The sequence below is a fragment of the Amblyraja radiata genome, chromosome 16, assembly GCF_010909765.2.
Source record: "Amblyraja radiata isolate CabotCenter1 chromosome 16, sAmbRad1.1.pri, whole genome shotgun sequence".
Lineage (NCBI taxonomy): Eukaryota > Metazoa > Chordata > Chondrichthyes > Rajiformes > Rajidae > Amblyraja > Amblyraja radiata.
This window is the reverse complement of record NC_045971.1, coordinates 52,809,241-52,837,082: the sequence shown is the minus strand read 5'-3', so window position 1 is coordinate 52,837,082 and position 27,842 is coordinate 52,809,241. Positions and strand designations below refer to the sequence as shown.

General features: G+C 40.4%; 1 protein-coding gene across 1 annotated transcript; it reads right to left on the bottom strand.

The window, feature by feature from the left end:
- Positions 1–6,366: 6,366 nt before the first annotated feature.
- On the bottom strand, positions 6,367–27,483 carry LOC116982319 (interaptin-like). Its single transcript, XM_033035583.1, has 9 exons — positions 27,436–27,483; positions 25,837–25,950; positions 24,637–24,964; positions 23,334–23,449; positions 16,512–16,629; positions 15,075–15,166; positions 12,892–13,036; positions 12,115–12,221; positions 6,367–6,561 (listed from the first exon to the last, which is right to left on the bottom strand). The coding sequence occupies exons 1-9, from the start codon at positions 27,481–27,483 to the stop codon at positions 6,367–6,369; spliced, it is 1,263 nt and encodes a 420-aa protein (XP_032891474.1).
- Positions 27,484–27,842: the final 359 nt, after the last annotated feature.

Sequence of the window (27,842 nt, the reverse complement as noted above, 5' to 3'; positions counted from 1 at the left end):
TAGTGTAGGAGGGACATGTTGGTCGGTGTGGGCAAGTTGAGTTGAGAAGCCTGTTTCCACGCTGTATCTCTCTTTGAGCAGGTTCTTCGAGTTATAAATTCACCGCTACTATCGAACTATCCATGTGAAACCACTGGCTTACTATTTTAAGCTATTTCCGTACATCACACAGAGGGGAAATAATGCAGAGTTCAGGCAACCGATGAAGTAATCAATTATTCCTACTCCGCAGCACGCTCTGTGTAATAATGAAATAATTGACACTCTGTTCCATTATGTGGCCATTTAGAATGCGCAAGGCATTTTTGGCTGCAATCGTTCGTAAGTAATGACTGTGCCACATTTTCGACAAAGGGTTTTGTGCAGCAATTATATCCTGCCACTTCACCTTCCACATGGCCAATTAAACTTTACGGCCTTGTCGATTTATGTGCTTTTGATTTGTATCGAGATTTACTTTGGTATTCCGAAGAAGGGTCACCCGAAACGTCACCCATTCCTTCTCTCCAGAGACGCTGAGTTACTCCAGCTTTTTGTATCTATTTACGATGGATGTTGCCAGGACTTGAGGGCCTGAGCCATAGGAGAGGTTCAGCAGGGTTGGTGTGCAGGAGGGTGAGGGGTGACCTTAGAGAGGTGTACAAGACCGTGAGGGGAATAGTTAAAGTGAATGCAGTATGTTACGCAGGGTTTGCCAGGATCCAGGATGTCACGGACAGAGTGCAGAAAATCCTCAAGGGCGAAGGTGAACATCCGGAAGTGGTAGTGAATGTCGGCACAAACGATGTCGGAAAGAAGGGGATGAATATTCTGCTGCGTGACTTTAAAGAGCTTGGAAAAATGCTGAAAAGCAGGACCTCCAGGGTTGTTATCTCCGGTTTGCTTCCAGTTCCTCGTGCTGGCGAGAGCAGGAACAGGGAGAAACGGGACCTGAACGTGTGGCTGAGGAACTGGTGCACGGGGCAGGGATTTAGATTCTTAGATCACTGGGATCTGTTTTGGGGTAAGGGGGAACTGTACAAAAGGGACGGATTGCATCTTAACAGGTGTGGGACCAGCATTCTGGCAGGCAGGTTTGCCACTGCTACACGGGTGGTTTTAAACTGAATAAGGGGGGTGGGGTGTCGAATGGGCTAGTGGAGGATGGAGTTAAATGGAAAGGGTTTCTTAAATGTGTGAGCGTAGAGACAGAGGGGTGTAAAATGAGGGTAGAAGCAATAGGTAGCAAGGTGAAAAGTAAAAGTGGCAGGCCGGAAAATCCAGTGCAAAAATCAAAAAGGGCCACTTTTCAACAAAATTGTATAAGGGGTAAGAGTGTTGTAAAAACAAGCCTGAAGGCTTTGTGTCTCAATGCAAGGAGCATTCGTAATAAGGTGGATGAGTTGAATGTGCAGATAGCTATTAATGACTATGATATAGTTGGGATCACGGAGACATGGCTCCAGGGTGACCAAGGCTGGGAGCTGAACATCCAGGGATATTCAATATTCAGGAGGGATAGAGAGAAAGGAAAAGGAGGTGGGGTAGCGTTGCTGATTAGAGAGGAGATTAACGCAATGGAAAGGAAGGACATTAGTTTGCAGGATGTGGAATCGGTATGGGTAGAGCTGCGAAACACTAAGGGGCAGAACACGCTGGTGGGTGTTGCGTACAGGCCACCTAACAGTAGTAGTGAAGTTGGAGATGGTATCAAACAGGAAATTAGAAATGCGTGCGACAAAGGCAAAACCGTTATAATGGGTGACTTCAATCTACAGTTAGAGTCTGAAGAAGGGTTTCGGCCCGAAACGTCGCCTATTTCCTTCGCTCCATAGATGCTGCTGCACCCGCTGAGTTCCTCCAGCAATTTTGTGTGACTTCAATCTACATATAGATTGGGTGAATCAAATTGGCAGGGGTGCTGAGGAAGAGGATTTTTTGGAATGTATGCGGGATAGTTATCTAAATCAACATGTAGAGGAACCAACGAGAGAGCAGGCTATTTTAGACTGGGTATTGAGTAATGAGGAAGGGTTAGTTAGCAGTCTTGTTGTACGTGCCCCCTTGGGCAAGAGTGACCATAATATGGTTGAGTTCTTCATTAGGATGGAGAGTGACATTGTTAATTCAGAAACAATGGTTCTGAACTTAAAGAAAGGTAACTTTGAGGGTATGAGACGTGAATTGGCCAAGATTGACTGGCAATTAATTCTAAAAGGGTTGACGGTGGATATGCAATGGAAGACATTTAAAGACTGCATGGATGAACTACAAAAATTGTTCATCCCAGTTTGGCAAAAGAATAAATCAGGGAAGGTAGTGCATCCGTGGATAACAAGGGAAATCAGGGATAGTATCAAAGCGAAGGATGATGCGTACAAATTAGCCAGAAAAAGCAGCATACCGGAGGACTGGGAGAAATTCAGAGACCAGCAGAGGAGGACAAAGGGCTTAATTAGGAAAGGAAAAATAGATTATGAAAGAAAACTGGCAGGGAACATAAAAACTGACTGCAAAAGTTTTTATAGATATGTGAAGAGGAAAAGATTAGTTGAAACAAATGTAGGTCCCTTGCAGTCAGAAACAGGTGATTTGATCATGGGGAACAAGGATATGGCGGACCAATTGAATAACTACTTTGGTTCCGTCTTCACTAAGGAAGACATAAATAATCTGCCGGAAATAGCAGGGTCAAAGGAGTTGGAGGAATTGAGTGAAATCCAGGTTAGCCGGGAAGTGGTGTTGGGTAAATTAAATGGATTAAAGGCCGATAAATCCCCAGGGCCAGATAGGCTGCATCCCAGAGTACTTAAGGAAGTAGCTCCAGAAATAGTGGATGCATTAGTAATAATCTTTCAAAACTCTTTAGATTCTGGAGTAGTTCCTGAGGATTGGCGGGTAGCAAACGTAACCCCACTTTTTAAGAAGGGAGGGAGAGAGAAAACGGGGAATTACAGACCAGTTAGTCTAACATCGGTAGTGGGGAAACTGCTAGAGTCAGTTATTAAAGATGGGATAGCAGCACATTTGGAAAGTGGTGAAATCATTGGACAAAGTCAGCATGGATTTACAAAAGGTAAATCATGTCTGACGAATCTTATAGAATTTTTCGAGGATGTAACTAGTAGCGTGGATAGGGGAGAACCAGTGGATGTGGTGTATCTGGACTTCCAGAAGGCTTTCGACAAGGTCCCACATAAGAGATTAGTTTACAAACTTAAAGCACACAACATTGGGGGTTCAGTATTGATGTGGATAGAGAACTGGCTGGCAAACAGGAAGCAAAGAGTAGGAGTAAACGGGTCCTTTTCACAATGGCAGGCAGTGACTAGTGGGGTACCGCAAGGCTCAGGGCTGGGACCCCAGCTATTTACAATATATATTAATGATCTGGATGAGGGAATTGAAGGCAATATCTCCAAGTTTGCGGATGACACTAAGCTGGGGGGCAGTGTTAGCTGTGAGGAGGATGCTAGGAGACTGCAAGGTGACTTGGATAGGCTGGGTGAGTGGGCAAATGTTTGGCAGATGCAGTATAATGTGGATAAATGTGAGGTTATCCATTTTGGTGGCAAAAACAGGAAAGCAGACTATTATCTAAATGGTGGCCGACTAGGAAAAGGGGAGATGCAGCGAGACCTGGGTGTCATGGTACACCAGTCATTGAAAGTGGGCATGCAGGTGCAGCAGGCAGTGAAGAAAGCGAATGGTATGTTAGCTTTCATAGCAAAAGGATTTGAGTATAGGAGCAGGGAGGTTCTACTGCAGTTGTACAGGGTCTTGGTGAGACCACACCTGGAGTATTGCGTACAGTTTTGGTCTCCAAATCTGAGGAAGGACATTATTGCCATAGAGGGAGTGCAGAGAAGGTTCACCAGACTGATTCCTGGGATGTCAGGACTGTCTTATGAAGAAAGACTGGATAGACTTGGTTTATACTCTCTAGAATTTAGGAGATTGAGAGGGGATCTTATTGAAACTTACAAAATTCTTAAGGGGTTGGACAGGCTAGATGCAGGAAGATTGCTCCCGATGTTGGGGAAGTCCAGGACAAGGGGTCACAGCTTAAGGATAAGGGGGAAATCCTTTAAAACCGAGATGAGAATAACTTTTTTCACACAGACAGTGGTGAATCTCTGGAACTCCCTGCCACAGAGGGTAGTCGAGGCCAGTTCATTGGCTATATTTAAGAGGGAGTTAGATGTGGCCCTTGTGGCTAAGGGGATCAGAGGGTATGGAGAGAAGGCAGGTACGGGATACTGAGTTGGATGATCAGCCATGATCATATTGAATGGCGGTGCAGGCTCGAAGGGCCGAATGGCCTACTCCTGCACCTAATTTCTATGTTTCTATGATTCTAAACAATCCTCTATCACAGTCAATCAGAAAATTACAGTTCTTCCATGGTTAGTCTTGGATTCCTTGGTGATGGGTGACGTATCCATTCTTACACTATACAGCATGATGAAGGTGGGGAAAGATGAACCTTCATCAGCTGTTTTTCCTGCTCTCTCTGTTCCTGGAAAGGTGTCTCTACATTTCAGATCTTCTTTTGGTTAAGATGAGATAACCAAATTTATTGCATTTATTTTGAGATTTGGCTTACACCTTGGCCTGTATTCACTGCGCTCTTTCACACTGAAACAGAGAGATTAGAGATATGCATTTGAAAACCGATTCGCGTGAGTGCGACATAAGAGTAATTCAAACACCTCATGTCTCCCAGGAGAGGAGGAGTTGCTGGGTGAGGGGAGGGGCACCACGTGCAGACCTGGAGGCTGGACAATGAAACCAGGCCAGGTTTTCTGTGTTGATGCCTGAATCACCGACTCCAAACCGATGTACTATGTATCCTATTTATTAGTTAGTAAGTACATGGAAGCAGGTTTTCCAGAGTTTCCCAGTTCACTGGGGTGGGGTTGGGGGGCAAGATACAGTGTAAAATGTCAGGAAATTACATTAAAACTAGAAAACAAAGAATTGATTGGCAATACACACCTTCCGTGCCACCACCACCTGTTCACTGGGGTCTATCTCCAAAGCCTCTTCACATTCCTCGATTGATTCCACTTCAATGGTTTGCTCCCTGGGTGCAGGTCTGACAAGAAGAGGTCCATGCCTGGAAAGAAAACAGCAGCGTAAACGATAACACAGTAACCCCACCTTCTCAATGAAATGTCATCGATACCAAGGGCTGGGAAGAACACATGGCTTTCAAGGAATCTTCTCCAAGGACTTTGAAGCAGCTGCTTTCTGCAGTCAGTGGATTCCTCTACAAGCGGTTTGATGGAGCAGTACAGGAAAGACCATTTCTTGAATTGGAGGAAACTAGCAAAAATGCCAGGGGAAGGGGAGGAGAAATTATGTTTTACTCAGCAAATTATAACCTAGATTATATTCCCTTAAAAAGTTGTAAAAAAGACTCCATAATAATATATATTTTTAAAAACAATTCAAAGGCGCGTGTCAAAGAGGAAAGGGGGAGCATTAAGTGGCTAAATCATTCAGTGCTACTACAAGCAGAATTCTCCAATTCCATCCGCATTATGTACACATGGTTCTTCAGATTCCATCAAGTAACAGTGGGGGCAGAATTACTGCCTTACAGCGCCAGAGACCCAGGTTCAATCCTGACTGTAGGTGCTGTTTGTGTGGAGTTTGCATCTTCTCCCTGTGGCTGCATAGGTTTCCTCCAGGTATTCTGGTTTCCTCCCACATCCCAAAGACGTGAGGGTTTGTAGGCTATTTCGATTGGTTAAAATTGTAATTTGTCCCTAGTGTGTAGGATTGCGCTAGTGTACGGGATGGTTGCTGGTCGGCGCAGACTCAGTAGGACGAAGGGCCTGTTTCTGGGAGTGGGCGTGTTCTTGATCGCATCAACTTTACCCTTGATGGGGTGTGGACTATCCTTGTCTATCTTATGACCCAAGTACTCTACCGAGTTCTGAAAGAACTCACACTTTTGTGCCGTCACTCTTACACTGTGTGTCTCAAGGCGTTTGAGTACCACTTCCAACCTTTCATCATGTGCCTGCCTGCCAGGGGCTGAGATGAGGATGTCATCCAAGTAACACACCACACCTTCAATTCCCTCTAGAATTTGTGTCATAAACCCTTGAAAAATCCCTGGGGCTGATGATATGCCAAATGGGAGCCTATTGAACTGAAACAATCCCAAATGCGTGTTGATAGTCATCTTGGATTTAGATTCTCTCTAAACTGAACTAATCTAAAACAAACTAAAGGAAGCCGTGCAGCCATTCGCAACTGAATGTCCTCCTCCTTTAACCAGGCGGATTCTCCTTCGTCAAGGAGTTGAATCATTTGTGGCTCTACGACACCACCCTATGAAAATTGACTGCTGTGTTTGTTATCATCATCGACACTTCAAACGTAGTTAACTGGCCAAAGCATCAAGGGATATTCCCATTTGATCGTATGGCACAATAGAAATGGAACTGATATCCCAGTCCAAGTAGAACCAAACCTTAGTTCAGCCAATTCATTCTTGCAGGAGGACGGATCTTGCTCTCTGCATTCCTGCTGTGTTGCTTGTTGAAGGGTTTCCAGTTCTTCCTTTTCCTGCAAAATGGAAACAGTGCTCAATCTTTATACACACATGAATGTAAAACATGATTACAACATATCTTTGCTGTGTCCATCTTGGAATCTTTTAAATTAAAATGTAAAAACACGAATATTTATTCATCATATGCATCCTGAGGAACAAGTCCCATCAATGAGCAATGTCATGGCTTCATCTTTAGTACCTTGAGATTTAGTATCCTGCTCAATTTATTCATTGATGCAAGGGCTTGTTTCCGTGCGTCATTAGTAAATGAAAGTGCTCTTTTAAAAAGTCCCTTCTAAGATTTGTGCTTAGAAAACATTAATTTCTACCTTGAGATCATGTTTGCCTTATTTGAAGTTTCCGAATATCCTCCAGACATCTGTCTCTGTCCGTCTGTACTGCCAGCAACGTTTTCTCAAAAGATTCTGCCCGAGAAGCAACTTCCTTGTTCTCATTAATAACATCCAAAAGTCTTTGCTTCATCACTGACAATCCCACCAACTATTCTTCACGTTTCTCCTGCGCTATTCCATCAGCACTTTCAGACATTTTCACTCCCGCCTTTACTTGAGCCAGATTTTCAAATTCAGTTCATAAATTTTCAATTATTTTAAGTCAGCTCTTCTAATATTAGTTTTCTTTTTTGAGTTCTTCGCATTCCAGAGTTTTAGTTTTAAGTTGTTGCTGAAGCACTTGAATTAATTGCCTCGCATTTGTTTCATTTTTATCCTCTTCTTTTTGGAAACCAATAGCCTTGAGCTCTGTAAGCTGTGCCAAAATTTGCAGATTTTCTTCTTGCAAGGACTTTGGGCTTTCATTACTTTGTTTAAGGGGTCCTTGTGCAACTTTCCATTGCTGTTTGAAGATGGATTTCTCATTCTCAAGATTCTTTATTTGCTGTTGTTGCTTTTGCTTCAACTGATTATCCTTCAAAGACAGGACCTGGTTTAGCTCCCCCCTGTACTGAACCAACTGTGCTTTTAACAGCGCGTTGTCAGAATTAAGGTCATCCATCTGGTTGAGAACATTTACGATCTCTTGCTTCAGTTCATTGTTTTCAGCTGCACTCTCCTGAATGATGCGATGTTTCTGGCAATGCATGTTGAGATGCCATTGTTCCAGCTCCGTGTATTCTGATAACATGCGGCCTCGGTCATCTTGCAAGGATTTTGTGAAGGCACCCGTCTGGCTAACAGCTTTGTCTTTTTCTTTCCTAACCTTAACAAGTTGGATCTCCAGCTCTTTCATGGCTCTGGCTCCTTTCTGGTTATCTTGTTGGAGAATCCTCAAATTATTTTCATAGTCATCTATTTGCTTTCTATGTTGCTGCTGGATTTCCACTAGATAGTCAGAAATGTCACTGTCTTTTGATGACACAAGCTTTGAGAACTCTGCATCCTTACTGCTCAACATTAGCTTCGGCTGCTGGGAAATGCCTCTCAATTTCCAACGTTGCTGCATCCACTTTGTCTTTGTCCCGTTCCAGCAAATCCAGTTTATCCTGATATCTCAATATTTATTTCAGATGAATTGTTTTCAGTTGATCTAAAATCTCAAGTAGTTCCTTCTCCTTCTTAGTAATTTGAGCTTTTGTCTTCTCTTCGTTCTTCCGAAGATCTTCTGTGAACCCTAAGCACTGCATTCGAGCCCCTTCAGTTTCAGTTCTGGTGTCTTGGAGCAAGACTTTATAAGATGCAAGTTCTTCTTGAACAAGTCTGACTTGCCTTTCAGACTCGGAAGCGTTTGCAGTCATAGACTCTAGTCTCTTGCTCATTTCATCACAGGTAGATTCCGATGTTTTGACACATCACTCTAAGTCCAAAATGAGCTCCTGGTACTTGATGCAGTCCTTCTGCAAAATCATTATTTCCTGCTGCTTCTCTTTTAACAGTTCTCGAAGCTCCTTGGTCTCACCTTTAGACGGGGTATTACCCCTCCGAGCACTTCAAATTCTTTCACCGGTTTTATTTCCTGTACCTATTTTTCTTTGATCAGATGACGTTTCTCTTCTCTGAAGCAGTCCAATTCATTGACAAGTGAATTATTTTGCATATGTTAACTGATCTATCTTGTTGACATTTTTAAGTCATTCTGCCTCCAAACACTCTCTCTCATTTTTGACATTTTCTGACATTTCCTGGAAATTTTCAAGTTCTTCCTGGAGAAGAGATTTGTCATCCTCTAATTGTCTACGCTTCTGAGACAACAATGGTCCTACTTGCCCTGTCGTGTGAACCTTTCCTTCCTTCAGCACAGGCTGGTCCTCCAGGGATTGGGATTCTAATGACAGTGGTTCATTAAAATCAGCCTGATAAGAATCATCCACATTCTGCAACTCCTCTATGATGGATATGGATAAATTAAATTCATTCAGCAGAAGCTCGCCCTCATTTTGGGTTTTGTCAAAACTCTGCTTTAAGATGGTGATAAGTTTGCTTCAGTGATTTGCTTTCCTCCTGGAGCTGATTGTACTGGGCAGACAATTCATTTGCATGACTCTGCTTTGTGGTAATAGTTTGTAACTCGCTGCTAATTCTTTCAATCTCTTCCTCAAGCTCCTGAACTCGCTGCTGCTTGGATTTTGTAAACTTTCTCATTTTGTCCTTTATTTTGTCATTTTGGGCACCAGCTTCCTCAAGCTGCCTCTCCATGCTTTGTCGTTTGGCTTCTACATCGCGGAGCTTGAACATCACCTCCTGGTTCTCTTTTCTTGCCGTCTCAACTATTTGCCTCATCTTATCCATCTCATTGCTGATATTTTCGAGGGATTACAAAAGGGATTCATATTCGTGCTTTAATTCATCGTGCTTTGTCTTCCACTCTGACAACTCTGCCATCTGGGAGTTTTTCAGTGAATCCAACTGTTGAGAATATTATTGCTTCTCATGAGTTAGGATGTCCAGTGTCTGCTTCAGACTTTCACAGGCAACGTTTAGGTTCTGTTTCTCTGTGGATATACCATCAGCTTCGGAGAGAAGCCTCTGCCTCCCCTCCTCTTTGCAAGCTGCTGCGGCTCCTTTTCCTTAATAACACATTTCAACCTCTCAGCTTCAGAACTGGAAGCTGCCAATTGCGCCCAAAGTTGTGAAATGGTGTCGTCCATTTCAGAATGAACCGTCCTGAGTTTGACACAATCTTCCACTTTACAGGCCAGCAGCAAGTCTCTCTCCTCGATGGTGTGCTTCAGTTTGTGAGTTTTCAAGGCCAAGTCTTGGATTTGGTTTTGAAGTTTGGAAATGGTTTCCATGATTTGCATGGATTGCTTTTCCAGGGCTTGGCGTTCTTCAGATTTCTTCTGGAGATGTCCAAGCTCATCTCCCTGCTGTTGTAGATATGTATCTTTCTCTTGCAGGGTCTGCTTGAGCTGACCTGCTTCACACACCACAACTTGCTCCTGATGTTGCAACCCTGAAATCATCTGCATATATTGGCCCAACTGCTCAAGTTTTGGCTTGGAGCTGTTGCAGTAAATGTGCTTGCTGATTCAATGACATCACCAACTTTAAATTCACCAACTTTCCTTTGAAATGCAGACTTCATCTCTTCAAGTTCTGCTTTAAGCCGACAATTTTCAGTGTTGAATGCCTGTGCCTGATCCCACACAAGATGTGTTGCGAGTTCATTCTCATTCACCTTCCCCTGCAGTTGACTGCGCTCAGCAGTCCACCTACTCAAAGATGTGTGAAGTTCTTTATTCTCATTCTGAAGACTTTCTTTATCAATATTCAATACATTTGTTTCTGCAACAACATAACTATCAGTTTTCTGGTCAAGTTGGCCCTGCAAGTCATGACTTTCAGCAGAAGTTTTCTAAGTTAACACGTTAATATTAATTTTATTATTAGCGTGTTAACATAGTATAACTTACATGAAAACTTCCACCACTGGGGTGAAACCGGGGGCTCCACAGTCGGTCATTCATTTGTTTGTGCAGCTTCCCGCTGGTTCAGCCTTCTCCAAGATCTATTTAAGAAAGAACTACAGATGCTGGAAAAATCAAAGGTAGACAAAAAATACCGGAGAAACTCAACAGGTGAGGCAGCATCTACGGAGGAAAGCATCTAGAGGCGACGTTTCAGGTCAAGACCCTCATTCAGACTGATGTGAGGGGGGTGGGGAGGGGGGTAAATAGAAAGGAAGAGGCGGGGACAGTAGGACTAGAAGGAGAGCTGAGAAGGGGGATGGGGAGGAGGGAGAAGACAAGGGCTATATAAAATTAGAGAATGTTGATACCGCTGGGGTGTAGACTACCCAAGTGACAACCAATGCTGTGGGGAGATATGTTGCCAATGTGGTCATTGATACACTGGAGGCAGATCAACCATTAAAGGAGTATTTGTTGACATCGGAAGTATTGGAGAAGTCAAACAGCTCAACTATTGCTCAGTTGTTTACATCTTCACTTGCTGTACTTTGGGCAAAAGGTATAAGACACGAGAATGTTCTTCTGTTTGTGACTTTAACGTTTTATTCCCTCATAAATAATAGTATCCTGAATAATAATAGAAAGGTTTACTTCCTTGCACATGCATTCACAATACATTTGTACCACGGAACAACAAAGTTGCTGTATTAACAACCCTTTAAATTTCCCAAATGTAGTTACTTGGTATCAAGCTAAAATGAATTCACCAACGCTCTACTCATTTGCTTTGATGTATTTTAAATACTTCCCTTGAAAAATACAGATGGGTAAATGATCGTCAGTAACAGAGACAGAGATACTGTGCACACTGGATGGAACCCAATGACTATTAACACCAAACATGAAAAATGGGAGTTAAAATTGATCAGGTTGTCACAACCCCAGAAGCTGTCATTTTGCCCATCATGTCCAAAACTGATCTTTAATTTGAACTGTTCAAATGTTTATATATAAAGGGGTAAATTCGCTAAAATGACAAATATTGCTGTACTTTCCAGATTTGTCAGTGATTTCCAAAATCTGTCTATTGATGTCATTTTACTTTTAATATTAGAAATGGAACATGATTGAGCCTGATATAATGCTTTCTCCTTGTATGAGGCCATCCATCTCAGTCCAACTTATAATGGCACTGAAAATTGAGTTGAAGGCTTTTTCAGTTTAGCAAATCTCCGTATATATATTTACCTTCTCAAAACTACTGAAGGCTTTAGACTTTTGAGATGCAGCAGGGAAACAGGCCCTTCGGCCCAATGAGTCCAGGCCAACCAGCGCTCACCCCCGGACACTATCCTGCACACTAGGGACAATTTACAAGTTTTACCCAAGCCAATTAACCTGCAAACCTGTACGCCTTTGGAGTGTTGGAGGAATCAGCAGCAGCCGGAGAAACCCCACGTGGTCACGGGGAGAACGTGCAAACTCGGTACAGACAGCACCAGTGGTCAGGATTGAACCCGGGTGTCTGGTGTTGTAAGGCAGCAACTCTGTCACTGTGCTGCCCCTCCCCTCCCCCCACCAAACAGAAAACTATTTTATTCAACCTTGGCAAAGCTTAAAATTAATAACAGCGTAAAATGTCGAGGGAACTCAAGCATTAAATTTCCACAGATATTTAAGTGTCAGACTGAGCACATACCATAAGCTTTTGGCCAGCTGTGGTCTGCTTTGTCCATCCTTGATCCTGTCCTCGTCTCTGAAGTTCCCCCAGTTCCTCCTCCAGCTCCTGTAGTTCTGAGATCAAATCTGGATCAGAGCAGCCGGGAAAGAACCAGTTATCCTCAATCAGTTTTGTGCCACAGGAAGACACGTCATTCAGAAAGACAGCATGAGCACAGACACAATATGGACTGATTGGACCCTGGTGACCATCACTACCTTGTGGCTTCCCCAAGTTAAGGTGTTAGTTTCTGACTGGGCTAAAACACCTTGCAGCTGGCTGGCTGGCTTTACATTTTAAAAGCTTGCAGTAACAAAGCTAGATTTACATCACTGGTATCCCAGAGACAACTAATACCAATACTGATTTATGTATTGACATTATTTCAGTATTTCTTCAGGAGAACCAGCAAATCCATGAATAAACTGAGTGAAGCCTGTGTAGTGGCCATTTGGACAAAAAGGTAAGTGTGCTACCTTTGTAATTACCAATGTAAATAAAACTGGACAAAACTATTGTCAGCATGGATTTTAATGCTGAAAGTAAAAATGTTAGAATTCCAGCTTTAAAAAGTCGATAGTAGCCTTTGTCTTGACTGAAATATGGACAACAAACAGATCCCTAAATAGAGGTGCACTCGACTTTCAAGTCATCAAGATCACTAATCAAGTCATTCACTTCTTAAATATTTTAAATTAAAACAAAGTAAACTGTATGATTTGTTCCAAGTGAGAACCAGAGAGCACCACAATTTACCTTCTCTTTCTTCCTCAAGTTGCCTCATCCTTAATTCCATGACATTCCTCTCATCGATGTCATGGCTCGGTGTTGGCTTATAAACCGTTTCTCGCCACTTCATCAGGCGGCTGTGCAGTTCCTCTGCAGATTCAGATTCACTTGTCTACAGACACATTACACACAAAGCAACATCATCCACTCATCTAACTGGCCAATTAGATGCTTGATGCCATAAGAAACAGAAACGCTGAGACATGATACAAGAGTAATGATTCTCTATGTTTGCCTTCCGGACATATTTGATTCACAAAATAGCAAGCTGATTTGTAGTTGAGAGTTATTCAGCAAGATGACCAGAGGTGTGATCAGCATTAAAAAGTGAACTTCATGGTGAAAACTATAGTTTGTAAAAGATAGTTTACCCTTTTTTATTCTCTGCTGGAAATGATGATTTAGGTGATTTTCACATATAAGTAAAATTATTTTAATTGTCTTTGAGATAAATGGACCTATGGGCAATGAAGCACTGACTTGTTCCATTTAATGTACACCTTCAAGACATATTGTTACATGTTATTAGAATTGCAAGTTGTAGAATGGGATAATTGGAAACATTATTACATAAAATCAGCCCTTGAGCCTTATTCATTCTATCACGTGATCATAGCTGATTAGATCTTTGATCTAAACATTTACCTAATCCCCATAACCCTCAACTTTCCTGCAGTGTAAAATTCTAGCTGGCTAACCCTTGAATATACTGAATGGTTCTCCACCCACAGCTCCGGAGGGTAAAGAATTCAAAAGATTCTCAATCCTCAGAGCGGAAATGTCAAGTACTTTGGATCCATCTTCACTGAGGAGGACACAAACAATCTTCCTGATGTACTAGTGGCCAGAGGATCTGTGGTGACGGAGGAACGGAAGAAAATTCACATTAGGCAAGAAATGGTGTTGGGTAGAACCCCAGGACCTGATGGTCTGCATCCCAGGGTACATTAGAAAGTGGCTCTAGAAATCATGGGTGGCTCTAGAAAATTGGTAATAATTTTCCAATGTTCTATATATTCAGGATCAGTTCCTGTGGATTAGGGCAGTGGTTCCCAACCTGTTTTAGCTCATGGCCCCCTTGGGATCTTTTAATTTTTCTGTGGCCCCACCTGACATTATTAGCGGAAAAAAAATAATTAATATTATAATACCTTCCATAAAAATATCAGTGTAATAGTTACACATATATTCTCTTTTATTCTATTCCACAAACATCAAAAATATTTCAACTACATAGATTTAAATTTATTAGAAGTGAAATTTAGGAGGCAACAGGGTGGTAGCTCTGTGGCCCCCTTCATTGAACCTGTGGCCCCCTAAATCCCAAAATCTTTCTGTGCCCCCCCTGAAATTTGCCATATGGCCCCAGGTTGGGAATCACTGGATTAGAGGGTAGCTAATGTTATCCCATTTTATAAGAAAGGCGGGAGAGCGAAAACAGGGAATTATAGACCAGTTAACATGACATTGATGGTGGGGAAGATGCTGGAGTCAAAGATGAAATAGCGGCATATTTGGATAGCAGTAACAGGATCAGTCCAAGTTAGCATGGATTTACGAAAAGGAAATCATGCTTGACTAATCTTCAGGAATTTTTTGAGGATGTAACTAGGAAAATGGACAAGGAGGAGCCAGTGGATGTAGTGTACCTGGACTTTCAGAAACCATTAGAAAGGGTCAAATTTGATAGGAGATTAGTGGGCAAAATTAGGGCACATGGTATTGGGGCTAGAGTGTTGACATGGATAGAAAATTGGTTGGCAGACAGGTAACAAAGAGTAGGGATTAACGTTACCCTTTCAGAATGGCAGGCAGTGACTAATGGGGCACTGCAAGGCTCTGTGCAGCTATTTACAATATACATCAATGATTTAGATGAAGGGATTCAAAGTAACATTAGCAAATTTGCAGATGACACAAAGCTGGGTGGCAGTGTGAATTGTAAGGAGGATGCTATGAGAATGCAGGGTGACTTGGACAGTTTGGCTGAGTGGGCAGATGCATGGCAGATGCAGTTTAATGTGGATAAATGTGAGGTTATCCACTTTAATGGCGGTGCTGGATGGAAGGGCCGAATGGCCAACTCCTGCACCTATTGTCTATTGCAGCTCCTTATCCTGAGGATTAAATGCAGCACAAATTCTCCCAACCTGGGAAGTTTGTCCCTTGGTAGCTTGTTCTAAATCTGCTTGCATGTTCTGGTGTTGCTCTTCATATTCTTCCAATTTTGCTTGAAGATCCTCTGTAAGAAAACACATATCACCATTTATATAATGAGAAAGAATAGAATAGAATAGAATAGAAATAATTTTATTGCCACACAACCAAGGTCGGTGGTATTTGGGTTGCCAGCAGCGGTACAATAATAAAGAACACAACCACATTAAAATTTTACACAAACATCCACCACAGCATTCATCACTGTGGTGGAAGGCACAGAGCTTGGCCAGTCCTCCTCCATTTTCCCCCGTGGTCGGGACCACCACCCTCCACAGCCGTTGCTGCGGGCGTCCAGATGGTAAGGGACAAAGTCAAAGTCAAGGTGAGTCCAGGATCGGCTCTTCCCAACCAGAGACCGCGGCTTCAGGCTGGTGTAGGCTGCAGGCCGGCGGTCAAAGTTTTAAAGTACCTGCCGTGCCGCAGCCGGAAGCACCGCAGTCTGCAGGGCCGGCGGTCGAAGCTCCCCTCCTGGGGTGATGTTAAGTCCATACCGCGCCCGCGGTAGAAGATGGCCGCGGGCCGGCGGTGGAAGCTTCTTCCCCCGGGTCCCCAACGTGAGATCCCGGGCTGTAGACGCCGCACCAGCTGGAGCTCTGCAGACCGCGCGCGGCTTCAGGCTGCCGGCTGCCGCGGGCCAGCGTAACGGAGCGCTCCCCTCCAGCGAGGTCTCACCCGCTCCGCGCCGAGAGTCCACGCTGCGCCCGCCGCTGAAGCTCCGGGCGCGTCTCCGGGAAAGTCGGCGCCGATCCATGCTGTTAGGCCACGGGGGAGGCGGCCTGAAAAAGTCGCCTCTCCATGGAAGAGGCGGCCGAAACGGTTTCCCCCTTCCCCCCGCACACATAACACACAAGGAAACATTAAAAACACACTTTTAAACATACTAAAATAAAAGGGTCATGACCCGAAACGTCACCCATTCTTTCTCTCCAGAGATGCTGCCTGCCACACTGAGTTATTCCAGCTTTGTGTGTCTATATTTGGTTTAAACCAGCAACTGCAGTTCCTTCTTACACAAGAGATGAAGGATCTCTAACCAAATAACCCTTCCATTTTCTCTCTCTCTCTCTCTCTCTCTCTCTCTCTGTCTCTCCCCCACCCCAGTCCTCTTGCTAATTTCACCATTTGTATTCCTTCATTATCACCTCATCCCCAGCCAACAATGGACCATTGTCAGCTCCACCCTCCCCAAGTCATCGATGCGGGCTCTACTTTGTTCTGTACCTCCCCATACCTCTAATTCTTGATCCGAAACATCACCTATTCTTTTCTCCAGAGATGCTGCCTGACTTGCATTTTGTGTCTATCTTCGGTGTAAACCAGTATCCCCAGTTCCTTCTTACCCAATTAAAGTCATACTATACACACACCATTTTGTGCCTCGACGTGTTGTAGCCAGTTCACTTTCAGGTGTAACTGTTCGTTCTCCTCTTCCAAGTCAACGGCTATATCTTTGAGCTCCAGCAGCTCCTGCCGAGAAGGTACAATCTGGGTAGAAATAACTTTAGTGTCAATTATAGCCAAGGGATTTCTTTTTTTTTAATATATTTTTTTATTAAAGGTAATCAATTACAATGCTTCAAACAACTTTATATCAAATTGATTCAATTTGCATTAAGTAAAACACTAGTAATACTTATCTACTATTTTTTTAGAAATAATGATAGAGAAAGAATAGAACAGTTATAAATCATTAAGAGAGTGATTAAATAATAATTTGATTATATATAAGAAAGAAAAGAGAAACAAAAAAAAAAAAAAAAAAAAAAAAAAAAAAATTTGAGTAACCACAATATGTATTATTAATAACACTACTACAAGTGATAGTATCAATAAAGACATGTATGTTAATTCCAATATAAAAATGAATTATTCTCACCAAATCCCGCAGGGTGCACGCCGAGCTGTGTTGCCAAGAACAGCTACTTCTCTAAATACTGTATATATGGAGACCATATCTGTTCAAAAGAATTATACTTGTCCAATAGGACAAATCTAATTCTTTCCAGATGTAACGTCTCCATCATCTCTGTTGCCCACATTTTGGTTGTGGGGGATAATGTTCCCTTCCAAAATTTCAATATGATTTTTTCCCCAATTATCAAACAGTAATCAAAGACATTTCTTTGATTTACTGTAAGTGATAGATGTAAATCCGGAATTCCAAATATTATTAGCTTTGGGTTAGGGTCCAATTTAACTTTGATGACTTCAGAAATAACTTTAAAAATTTCTGTCCAGTAATAATTCAATTTAGGACATGTAACGAAACTATGTATTAAATTTGCCTCTGCTTTCTTGCACTTATCACAAATAGCGGAGAGATTCGGAAAAATACTATTTAATTTAGTTTTCGAATAATGTAACCTATATAATACTTTAAATTGTATCAGTATATGTCTGGCGTTTAATGAACACCGGTGTATTCGTTGTAGACTTTCTTCCCAGTTTTCTTTTGTTATAGCCAATCCCATTTCATTTTCCCATGCTTGACGATATATTTCCGTTATTGGATTCTCCTTATCCAAAATGATGTTATATATATAGGCTATTAATTTTTCTGTATTTGGATGTAAATTAAACAGTTCGTCTAACAATCCTGCTTCTTTATTTTTATAATCTTGTGTATTGGATTTAATATAATCTCTAATTTGTAAATACCTAAACAAATGTTGTGGAGACAATCCATAAATATCTTGTAACTCCTGGAATAAAAGAAATTTTCCTTTTCTATAAAGGTGTTCTATCCTTGTAATTCCTAAATCATCCCATTGTTTAAACCCCCCATCTAATATAGCAGGTTTAAACGATGGATTATTCATAATTGGTAATCTAAATGAGAGATTATCCAAATGTAGAGTCTTAACTATTTGTTTCCAAATACGTCTATTATTATATATTATTAGGTTGTCTTTATAATATTTTTTTTGTACTTCCGTTGGTGCAAAAATTATCGAACCTACATTGAAAGGTAGACAGTCTTCCTTTTCTATATTTAACCATGTCGGTTCATGATCCATATTTACCCACCAGAAATTCATATTCTTAATCTGAACAGCCCAGAAATAATATAAAAAGTTTGGAAGTGCTAATCCTCCATTTATCTTAGCTTTGCATAGATGTTTTTTATTTATTCTGTGATTTTTATAATCCCAAATAAAACTATTGACAATATTATCAATTTAAAAAAAAAAGTTTTCGGAAGAAAAAAAGGAATAGCCTGAAACAAATATAACAACTGCGGTAGAAATACCATCTTTATGGCACTTATTCTACCAATCATGGATATAGGAAGTGTTTTCCAATATAAAATATTTTTTCTAAGTTTATTTAATAGTTGAGGATAGTTGGATTTTATTAATGAGTTATGAGTTTTAGTTACGTTAATCCCTAAATATTTAAATTTGTCTGTAACTACTTTTAATGGGTATTGTTGTAATGTATTTAGATTTATTCCTGTTATTGGCATAATCTCGCTTTTATCCCAATTAATCCTATACCCAGAAAATGCACCAAACTTAGTTATAATGTTTAGCAGGTTGGGAATACTAATTTCCGGTTTTGTAATATAAATCAAAACATCATCTGCATATAAAGAAATTTTATTAATTGTTGTATCAGTATTATAGCCATATATTTCAGGTTCAGATCTAATTTTTTCCGCCAATGGTTCTATCACCAATGCGAACAATAAGGGTGATAACGGACATCCCTGTCTGCATCCCCTAGAGAGTTTGAATTTGGCTGATAAAATTTGGTTAGTCAAAATTCTTGCCATAGGATTCGAGTATAAAATTCTTACCCATTTACAAAATCTATCCCCCAATTGAAACTTTTCCATTATATTAAATAAATACATCCATTCCACCTGATCAAACGCTTTTTCTGCATCTAGTGATATAACCGCTAGTTCCGTATCTCGTATTCTTTTTGAATATATAATATTAAACAAACGTCTGAGATTATGGGATGAGTAACGTTTTGGGATAAAACCTGCTTGATCATAATGTATTAATTTAGAGATCACTAAACTTAATCTCCTAGATAAGACCTTAGTTAATATTTTTTGGTCTGTATTTAAAAGGGCAATCGCTCTATATGATCCAGGATCTTCCAAATCCTTATCTACTTTAGGGATGAGTGTAATTGTGGATTCATTTAAAGATTCTGGTAATTTTCCTTGGTCATATGCATATCTATACATTATTTGTAATCTTGGGGAAATCAGATCTTGAAATTTTTTATAAAATTCTGCACTCAGGCCATCTGGGCCCGCTGCTTTTCCGTTCTTTAGCGAACTAATTGATTCTATAATGTCTTTTACTGTTATTTCAGCATTTAACAATTCTCTACCTTCCTGATCTAAGCTATTGATTTGACATTCTTGTAAAAATATTTCCATACTATCTGTTTGTCCTGTTAGTTTTGACGAATAAAGATTTTTATAATATTGTAAAAATCTATCATTAATATCTTTTGGAGTAATTAATATATTTCCATACTCAGATCTAATTCCGTGTATCATCTTCTCATCTTCTAATTTTCTAAGCTGTCGTGCTAGTAATTTTTGTGGCTTATCTCCAAATTCAAAATACACTTGCTTAGTTTGTTGAAAAAGTTTAATCACTTGATTAGAATATATTTTATTTAATCTATATTTTACTGATGCAATTTTATTACTTAACTCTTTGGAAGGCTGTTTTATATTTTCATTATCTAGACGTTTTATCTCATTTTCTAAATTTTGTTCTATTTTTCGATTTTCTTTATTGAGATGTGCTTGTGCGGATATTATTGCGCCACGCATGAATGCCTTAAATGTGTCCCAAAATAGTGATGGAGAAGTTTCAGGATTATCATTAGTTTCAAAAAATAATTTAATCTGATCCATCACATATTTACAACAGTCATTGTCCTTTAATATCTGAGGGTTAAATCTCCAGGTAGTAGTTTTATTAGATATATCTTTTAATTTTATCTTAAATGTTAATGGCGCATGATCCGAGATGATAATATTATGATATTTTGCATCATACGTAAAAGGAAGTAATTTAGAATCTATTAAAAAATAATCTATCCTCGAATAGGTTCCATGTACGGGCGAGAAAAAAGAATATTCTCGTCCGGATGGATTATCTAACCTCCAGATGTCTTTAATATTAGATGTATTGATAAAAGCATTTATGAATTTACTTGATTTCGAGGCGGCTTTCCTTTTTGCAGATGATCTATCTAGATAGTTATCTAAAGTACAATTTAAATCACCTCCAATTATTAAATTGTGTTGAGTGGATATAGGAATATTATTAAATATTTTCTTAAAAAATAATGGATTATCAAAATTAGGGGCATATATATTCATTAAAATTACCTTTTTTGAATATAATTCCCCTGTAATTATTACATATCTGCCTTCTTTATAATAGAACTTTGTATGAAAGGTATACCTTTGCGAATAATTATTGCAACTCCTCTAGATTTATGAATAAATGTAGAATGATACACCTTAGAAATCCATTTAGCTGTTAATCTATGTTGAGCATCTTTTTTAAGATGAGTCTCTTGAAGGAAAATGACATCTGTCTTCAATCTGTTCAACTGAGCTAACACCTTTCCCCTTTTAATTGGTTCATTAATTCCTTTTACATTCCAACTGCAGAAGGTTACTCCATCACCCCCAGTCTTCACCTTTATATCATGCATTTTACTATTAGGGCGGCTTTTTTTGGAGTAGCCTTCTTGACTCCCCCAGCTCCCCGTTGCACCCGGACATCAATCCAATGAGAATTTCTATCCACCTTAATCCGCATCTATGTCTTCTTAAACTAAATACACAATATCCTTCACATCTACATTCAAATAATATATAATATAAGATCAATAAAAAACAAAAACAATAAGAAATATCAATAATAAAAAAAAAGTAAAGGGTGTTAATAGGGTGCTCAGAAAAAAAAGAAACTACACTTGTATAGTGTGTAGTATGTGAAGGTGAAAGCCACACTAACGTGGCCATTAATCTAAAGACTTCCGTTTTTTTAATTAAAAAAAAAGATGTTGATTATACCAGCTCCTATCTCAAATGCTATATATATTGGGGTGGGGTACTAACTTTATATACTTAGTACTTAGTAATTATTTCTATTACTCATATTACTATTTGCTAATTACTAATATCAATTATATTTAATACTATAATATGTAATACTATTATCATGGAATAATTAAATATTTTCTAATAATTAATACAGAACTACTACTAAATGCCCATTATTCCACTTCCTTCTAAGTGAGTATTTCATAACCACAGGTCGATGATAAAAGTTCAGTCCTCTCCTTCTCCTTCTCCCTCGGGTTCTTCCTCCGCATCTTCTCTCTCTTCATCTTCTGGCTTCTGCTGTATGCCTCGGGCGAATTTCAATGCTTCAGTATGCTTAACGAAACGATATTCCTTGTCATCATAAGTTACTCTCAGTATTGCTGGGTACATCAAGCCATATCTCAGATTCTTAGTATTCTGTAAATTCCTCAGGATACCTTTTGTTTCTTTAAATAGTGCTCTTTTCTTGGCCACTTCTGCTGGGAAGTCTCTAAAAATACTGATGTTGTCTCCCTCGTATTTCAGGTTTCTCTTTTTTATTATTATCTTCATCATTTCTTCGAAGACATGGTCAAAGGCGACTTTTACAATCATTTGTCTGGGCGATGAACCTATCCCAGGGGCCCGTCTTAGAGCCCTATGTGCACGGCTCAACAGGGGTTCATGATCCAAATTCAGAATATCCATTAAAAGTTTTGCAACAAATTTTCGAGGATCTTGACTCCCCTCACGACCTTCGCTCAGACCAACTATACGCAAATTTTTACGGCGTTGGCGTCCCTCCAGATCAATACATTTCTCGTTTGTTTTACGTAATAATTCTAAGAGGCGTTTGTTCTCGGCACGGAGTTTTTCGGTCTCCTTAGTATTCACTTCAGCAATTTTAGTTAGCACTTTAATTGCTTCGCCTTGTTGGTCTAGCGAAATTTTAGTAGGATCTATCTTGTCATCCAGCTTTCTTTCCATCCCAGCAGCTATATCCTTTACATCCTCAATTTGAGTTTGTAACTCGGCATTAGCCTTTTCCTTCCACTCATCCATCATACTTTTTACCGTCGTTATAACTTGTTTTATTAAGTCTTCTTTATCTTCTTTATTTTTCTCGTGAGACACCAGCATATCCGCTTTTAAACTTTTTATCTCCTCCATATACTCCTTCCTCTGCTTCTTTATCTCCTCCATATACTCCTTCCTCTGCTTCTTTATCTCACCTAGAATGGTAGTCTTAAGTTCCTCCATTTCAGCTTTCCTCTGTGAGATATCTTCTTGAGAAGCAGCAGCTGCACTCGAGCTGAGGCCAGTTTCCTTTCTCGTAGATTTTTTTCCAGTGGTGGGGGTGGGGGAGCGCTGGGTCATAATTTCTTCTTAAAATCGCGCGCCTGATGACGTCACGCACCTTTTAAACGCTGCCGGAGCCGTTCGCAATCGATCTCCTGTGGTAAGTGCGTTTGTTTGACCCTTTTACCCCTGTTTTAAATTCAGTTTTTTGCGGAGCTGTAATGGCGCGATTCCACTCACATCGTGGCGCCAACCGGAAGTCTGCCAAGGGATTTCTATTGGTCAGTAAAATAGTCACCATTCAAATTCTAGATTAAATATTTTGCTTTATGACTCTAGACAGGTAAGACTAGTGTAGATGGGGCTCGTTGGTCAGTGTGGGCAAGTTGGGCTGAAGGGCCTGTTTATGAACAGTCTGATTCTCTAAATAATTTTAGCATGCATTATACATTTAATGTGCCATTGCCGACAGCTCCATTCTACCACAACTATTTTATGATTGAATTTTCCTGCAGGTTCACATCTATCCCATGTCACTTACTCTTCAGAAAGGTGTTCTACACGGAATGGAGTGAGCTGTGAAGTGTAGGGAAGCACTCCTTCATACAGTTGAGCCCAGATTAAAAATATACAATATACATAACTAACTGTAAAAAAAAAATGTTGTTCCCACAATGCTTCAACAACTCACGGAATAACATACCATCAATCTTCCTTTTTTTATAAGATAAAGTCATTTAATTCTAGGTAAATGGTAAACAGATTAATATTTAGTTAATCGTCACCAGGTACAAGGGGGTTTTATTTGGGGTACCTGTACATTGTCCAGCTCCTCTTCAATCTTCTTGATTTTCAATTTGGACTGAGCTTCCATTGTAATGAACCTGGCCTCTGATTTTTCAGCCTCTTGCGTCATAAGCCTCACTTGTTCTTTAAGAGAAAGGAAAAACACCCGTAATTATCTGATATTTGTTGCAAAAAAAAGCAACACCTCCACAATTTGCAATTGTTTCCACAGCAGTTAATGGCAATCAGTGAAAATCATCTGTTCAACTAATTACCAACATTTGAAATCATAAAATATCCTTGAAATGCTACAATTCATTAAGCTTGAAGATTTGTAAGACAAAATGGTAATTCCATTTACATATTTATCCAATGATAAATTCCATAACTATCACTAGTGAGAAAAACAAATAAGACATTCATGGAGTTAATGAAATGTCATGGTTGCTCTGTGGTCTTCTCATTCAAAGCTATTTGAAATTAAAAAACTTTGATGTATCATTTCCAGCAAGGGCATTGTGAATGGTAAAATGTCTTCAAATGATTTTATTTAGAGATACTGCGTGGAAACAGGCCCTTCGACCACGTATTTGTGCCGACCAATGATCCTCGCACACTAACATTATCCTACACACACTAGGGATAATTTACCATGAACCCAAGTTAATTAACCTACAAACCTGTACGTCTTTGGAGTGTGAGGATACCGGAGCACCTGGATGAAAACCCACAGGGAGAACATACAAACTCCGTACAGACGAGCACCACAGTCAGGATCAAACCCAGGTCTCTGGCGCTGAAAGGCAGCAACTCCACCGCTGTGCCACCAGGCCGCCCTTCACGATGTCATGTTTTAACTATCAGCATCCTCTCAAAATTAAAATTCAGTGACAGCGGTTTAAAGGATTCAAGAAGAGAAAGTTTTGAAAAGCATCTGTACGAATCTGTCCAAATGACTACTGTGTGTTCCTGTCAGCCATTTGGCAGACTCTTACAAATGCTTCACAAAGAATTATTTTCTTGAAACTTTAAACATCACTATCTTCTGATCAAGGAATCTGACCAGAATACCCGAGTGAAAAAAACTTAGATTACACACTACTTTTCCTGATCACTGAACGTACCAACCCATTTACCAACCGATGAAGTATATTTTTAAGTGTGATCAGTGATAAAATATGGGAATTACAACAACCAATTTGCATACACAAAATCTCATAAGGTTACAGGGACGAGATAATTACACAGCAGGTGACGACAGATGTACAAATCTGCGGTAGGAACATTTATGGCCGACCAAAAATATTAACAGGTCATCTTTGAGTAATTACCTTCCAGTTCCCCAATCTTCTGTTTGGTGTAATCATTTAAAGAACATGTTGCCTGTTCTGCAAGAGGTGCACAGGCATGAGATTGTAAAAGTTGCACATCTTTGTTAAGTTGTACACAGCACTGATCTTTCAGTGATGTTTCTTCAGCATGTTTCTCATGGATTTTGCGGAGCTGAGTCTTGTGTTTTCTGTTGAGTTTTTTAAAATCTGCCTCGTGCTTTTCCGTCATATTTCGGACCTTGGTTCTCATTCCGTGTTTTTCAGCCAGAAGCTTGTCCTTGAGTTCTTCATTTTCAATCTCAATGACGCTCAAATCTTCAACTAACTCCTAAAAAATTAAAAATAGCCAAATTAAAGTAAAGATACTTTCGTGAGCCTTTGTGTGGGGGAGGGTGGATGTGGGGGAGGGGGCTGCTGAGGGTGGGTGTGGGGGAGGGTGGATGTGGGGGAGGGTGGATGTGGGGGAGGGGGCTGCTGAGGGTGGATGTGGGGGAGGGGGTGTGGGGGAGGGGGTTGCAGAGGAGAGGGGGTGGGGGAGAGGTGTTGGGGGGATGTGGGCAAATGGGGTCTGTGGGGTGTGGGGAGGGTGAACCTTCAAAACCTTTATAACTTTTGTACTATTTCATCGATCGGATGAAAACTTTTTTGATTTCAGCAGAGAGGAATGGTGGCGAAAAATGGTGGCGATAAGCAGGATGGTTTTTGCTCAAATTTAATTCCAACGCAGACACAAAGTGGTCAAGATGAGAATTTTAGTAATATATATGGAATAGAAATGATGGAAGATAGATATAATCAGTAGTGACATTGTTGCATTATAATCAAGAGTTCATGTGTTGTTGACATCTAAATAGGAGATAAATAGCAGATCTCTTCTGATCTTGGTCACGGCTGAAAACAATTGGTGGCACAGATCAGCAATGCCAACAACCTGTCATAACCAGAATGACAACACTGCAAGGCTCCACATAAACTGTGACTTTGCACTATAACACGTCATAAAAGGGTTGATTTACAAAAAAAGAATGGGAACATTTATACAAAAGAAAATCTTCACATATTTTCATATCTACAGATTTATTCCAAGAGGCTCCCTGCTATTTTTATTTCACTGCCAGTTACAACAGAATCCCTTAGCTGGTTGCAGAGATCTTTCCCTGTAATAGAGATTCACACAGCAGCGAACAATGATTTCCTTACCGCTAGCTCCCGATTCTTCCCATCAAGCTTTTTCTCCAACACATCCACAAGTTGTGTCCTTTCCAATAATGCCTCTTCGCTTTCACGGAGTTTTTCCTTCAGGTTTTCCAGCAACTGAGGAAGTTAACAAGTGATTAATACCTCCTACAGATAAATCTGGGCAACATAGAATGGAAATCACACACACGCTACATTTGTAATTCAACTGCACCAATAGTTAGGTCTTCAATTCCACCTTGGTATTAAGATATTAAAATTATCATTAATGAAATCAGAGGATGAAATCATTAATTCACATTCAATGGTTTAATGGTCCTTTATTGTCACGTGTACTGAGGTACAGTGAAATATGATTTACCACACACATACCAAAAAAGCAACAAGACACAAAACTACATAAAGATTAAACATAAACAGCCACCACAGCGGCGTGTGAGAATCCCTAGGGCACCCAGCATAAGCGGAGACCCACAGCCATCAGTTCAATGTCCGGGCCACACACACGCTCCTTCACCGACCGCTGTTCTCTCTCTGCAGTCCCTGTCCGCCCAAAGTCAGAAAGCCGTCCACACTCGCACCAGACTCCAGGATCACTGCACTAACCAGAATGACAATGTTGCAAGGCTCTACATAAAATGTGATTCTGCACCATAACAGATCATAAAAGGGTTGATGGGCTGATTTAGAAAAAAAGAATGGGAAGATTTATACAAAAGAAAAGCTTCACACTTTTTCATGTTGATAAATGTGAGGTTATCCACTTTGGTGGCAAAAACAGGAAAGTATTACCTGAATGGTGGCCGATTAGGAAAAGGGGAGATGCAACGAGACCTGGGTGTCATGGTACACCAGCCATTGAAAGTAGGCATGCAGGTGCAGCAGGCAGTGAAGAAAGCAAATGGTATGTAAGCATTCATAGCAAAAGGATTTGAGAAAAGGAGCAGGGAGGTTCTACTGCAGTTGTACAGGGTCTTGGTGAGACCACACCTGGAGTATTGCACACAGTTTTGGTCTATTAATCTGAGGAAGGACATTCTTGCCATAGAGGGAGTACAGAGAAAGTTCAGCAGACTGATTCCTGGGATGTCAGGACTTTCATATGAAGAAAGACTGGATAGACTCGGCTTGTACTCGCTAGAATTTAGAAGATTGAGGGGGGAATCTTATAGAAACTTACAAAATTCTTAAGGGGTTGGACAGGCTAGATGCAGGAAGATTGTTCCCGATGTTGGGGAAGTCCAGAACAAGGGGTCACAGTTTAAGGATAAAGGGGAAATCCTTTAGGACTGAGATGAGAAAAACATTTTTTACACAGAGAGCGGTGAATCTGTGGAATTCTCTGCCACAAAATGTAGTTGAGGCCAGTTCATTGGCTATATTTAAGAAGGAGTTAGATGTGGCACTTGTGGCTAAAGGGATCAGGGGGTATGGAGAGAAAGCAGGTACAGAATACTGAGTTGGAAGACCAGCCATGATCATATTGAATGGCGGTGCAGGCTCAAAGGGCCGAATGGCCTCCTCCTGCACCTATTTTCTATGTTTCTATTTACAGATTTATTCCAAGAGGCTCCCTGCTATTTTGATTTCACTGCCAGTTACAACACAATCCCTTAACTGGTTGCAGAGATCTTTCCCTGTAATAGACATTCACACAGCTGCAAACAATGATGTCCTTACCGCTAGCTCCCGATAATTTCCATCAAGCTTTTTCTCCAACACATCCACAAGTTCCGTCTTTTCCAATAACGCCTCTTCATTTTCACGGAGTTTTACCTTGAGGTCTTCCAGCAACTGAGGAAATTAACGTGATTAATACCTCGTAACAGTGATTAAAACTGGGCAACATAGAATGGAAATCACACACACGCAACATTTGTAATTTAAGTGCACCAATTCTTCAATTCCACCTTGGTATTAAGACGTTAAAATTAAAATTATCATTAATGAAATCAGGGGATGAAATCATTAAATCACATTCAATGGTTTAATGGTCCTTTATTGTCACG

Excerpts from the sequence above, each read along its gene's own strand:
- LOC116982319 (XM_033035583.1), bottom strand. The coding sequence starts at position 27,483 with ATGTCTATTACAGGGAAAGATCTCTGCAACCAGTTAAGGGATTGTGTT. Across the intron at positions 23,450-24,636 it reads GAAGATTGGGGAACTGGAAG|AACAAGTGAGGCTTATGACG; the intron begins GTAATTACTCAA and ends TTTCTCTTAAAG. Across the intron at positions 12,222-12,891 it reads ACTTGAGGAAGAAAGAGAAG|ATTTGATCTCAGAACTACAG; the intron begins GTAAATTGTGGT and ends GCTCTGATCCAG.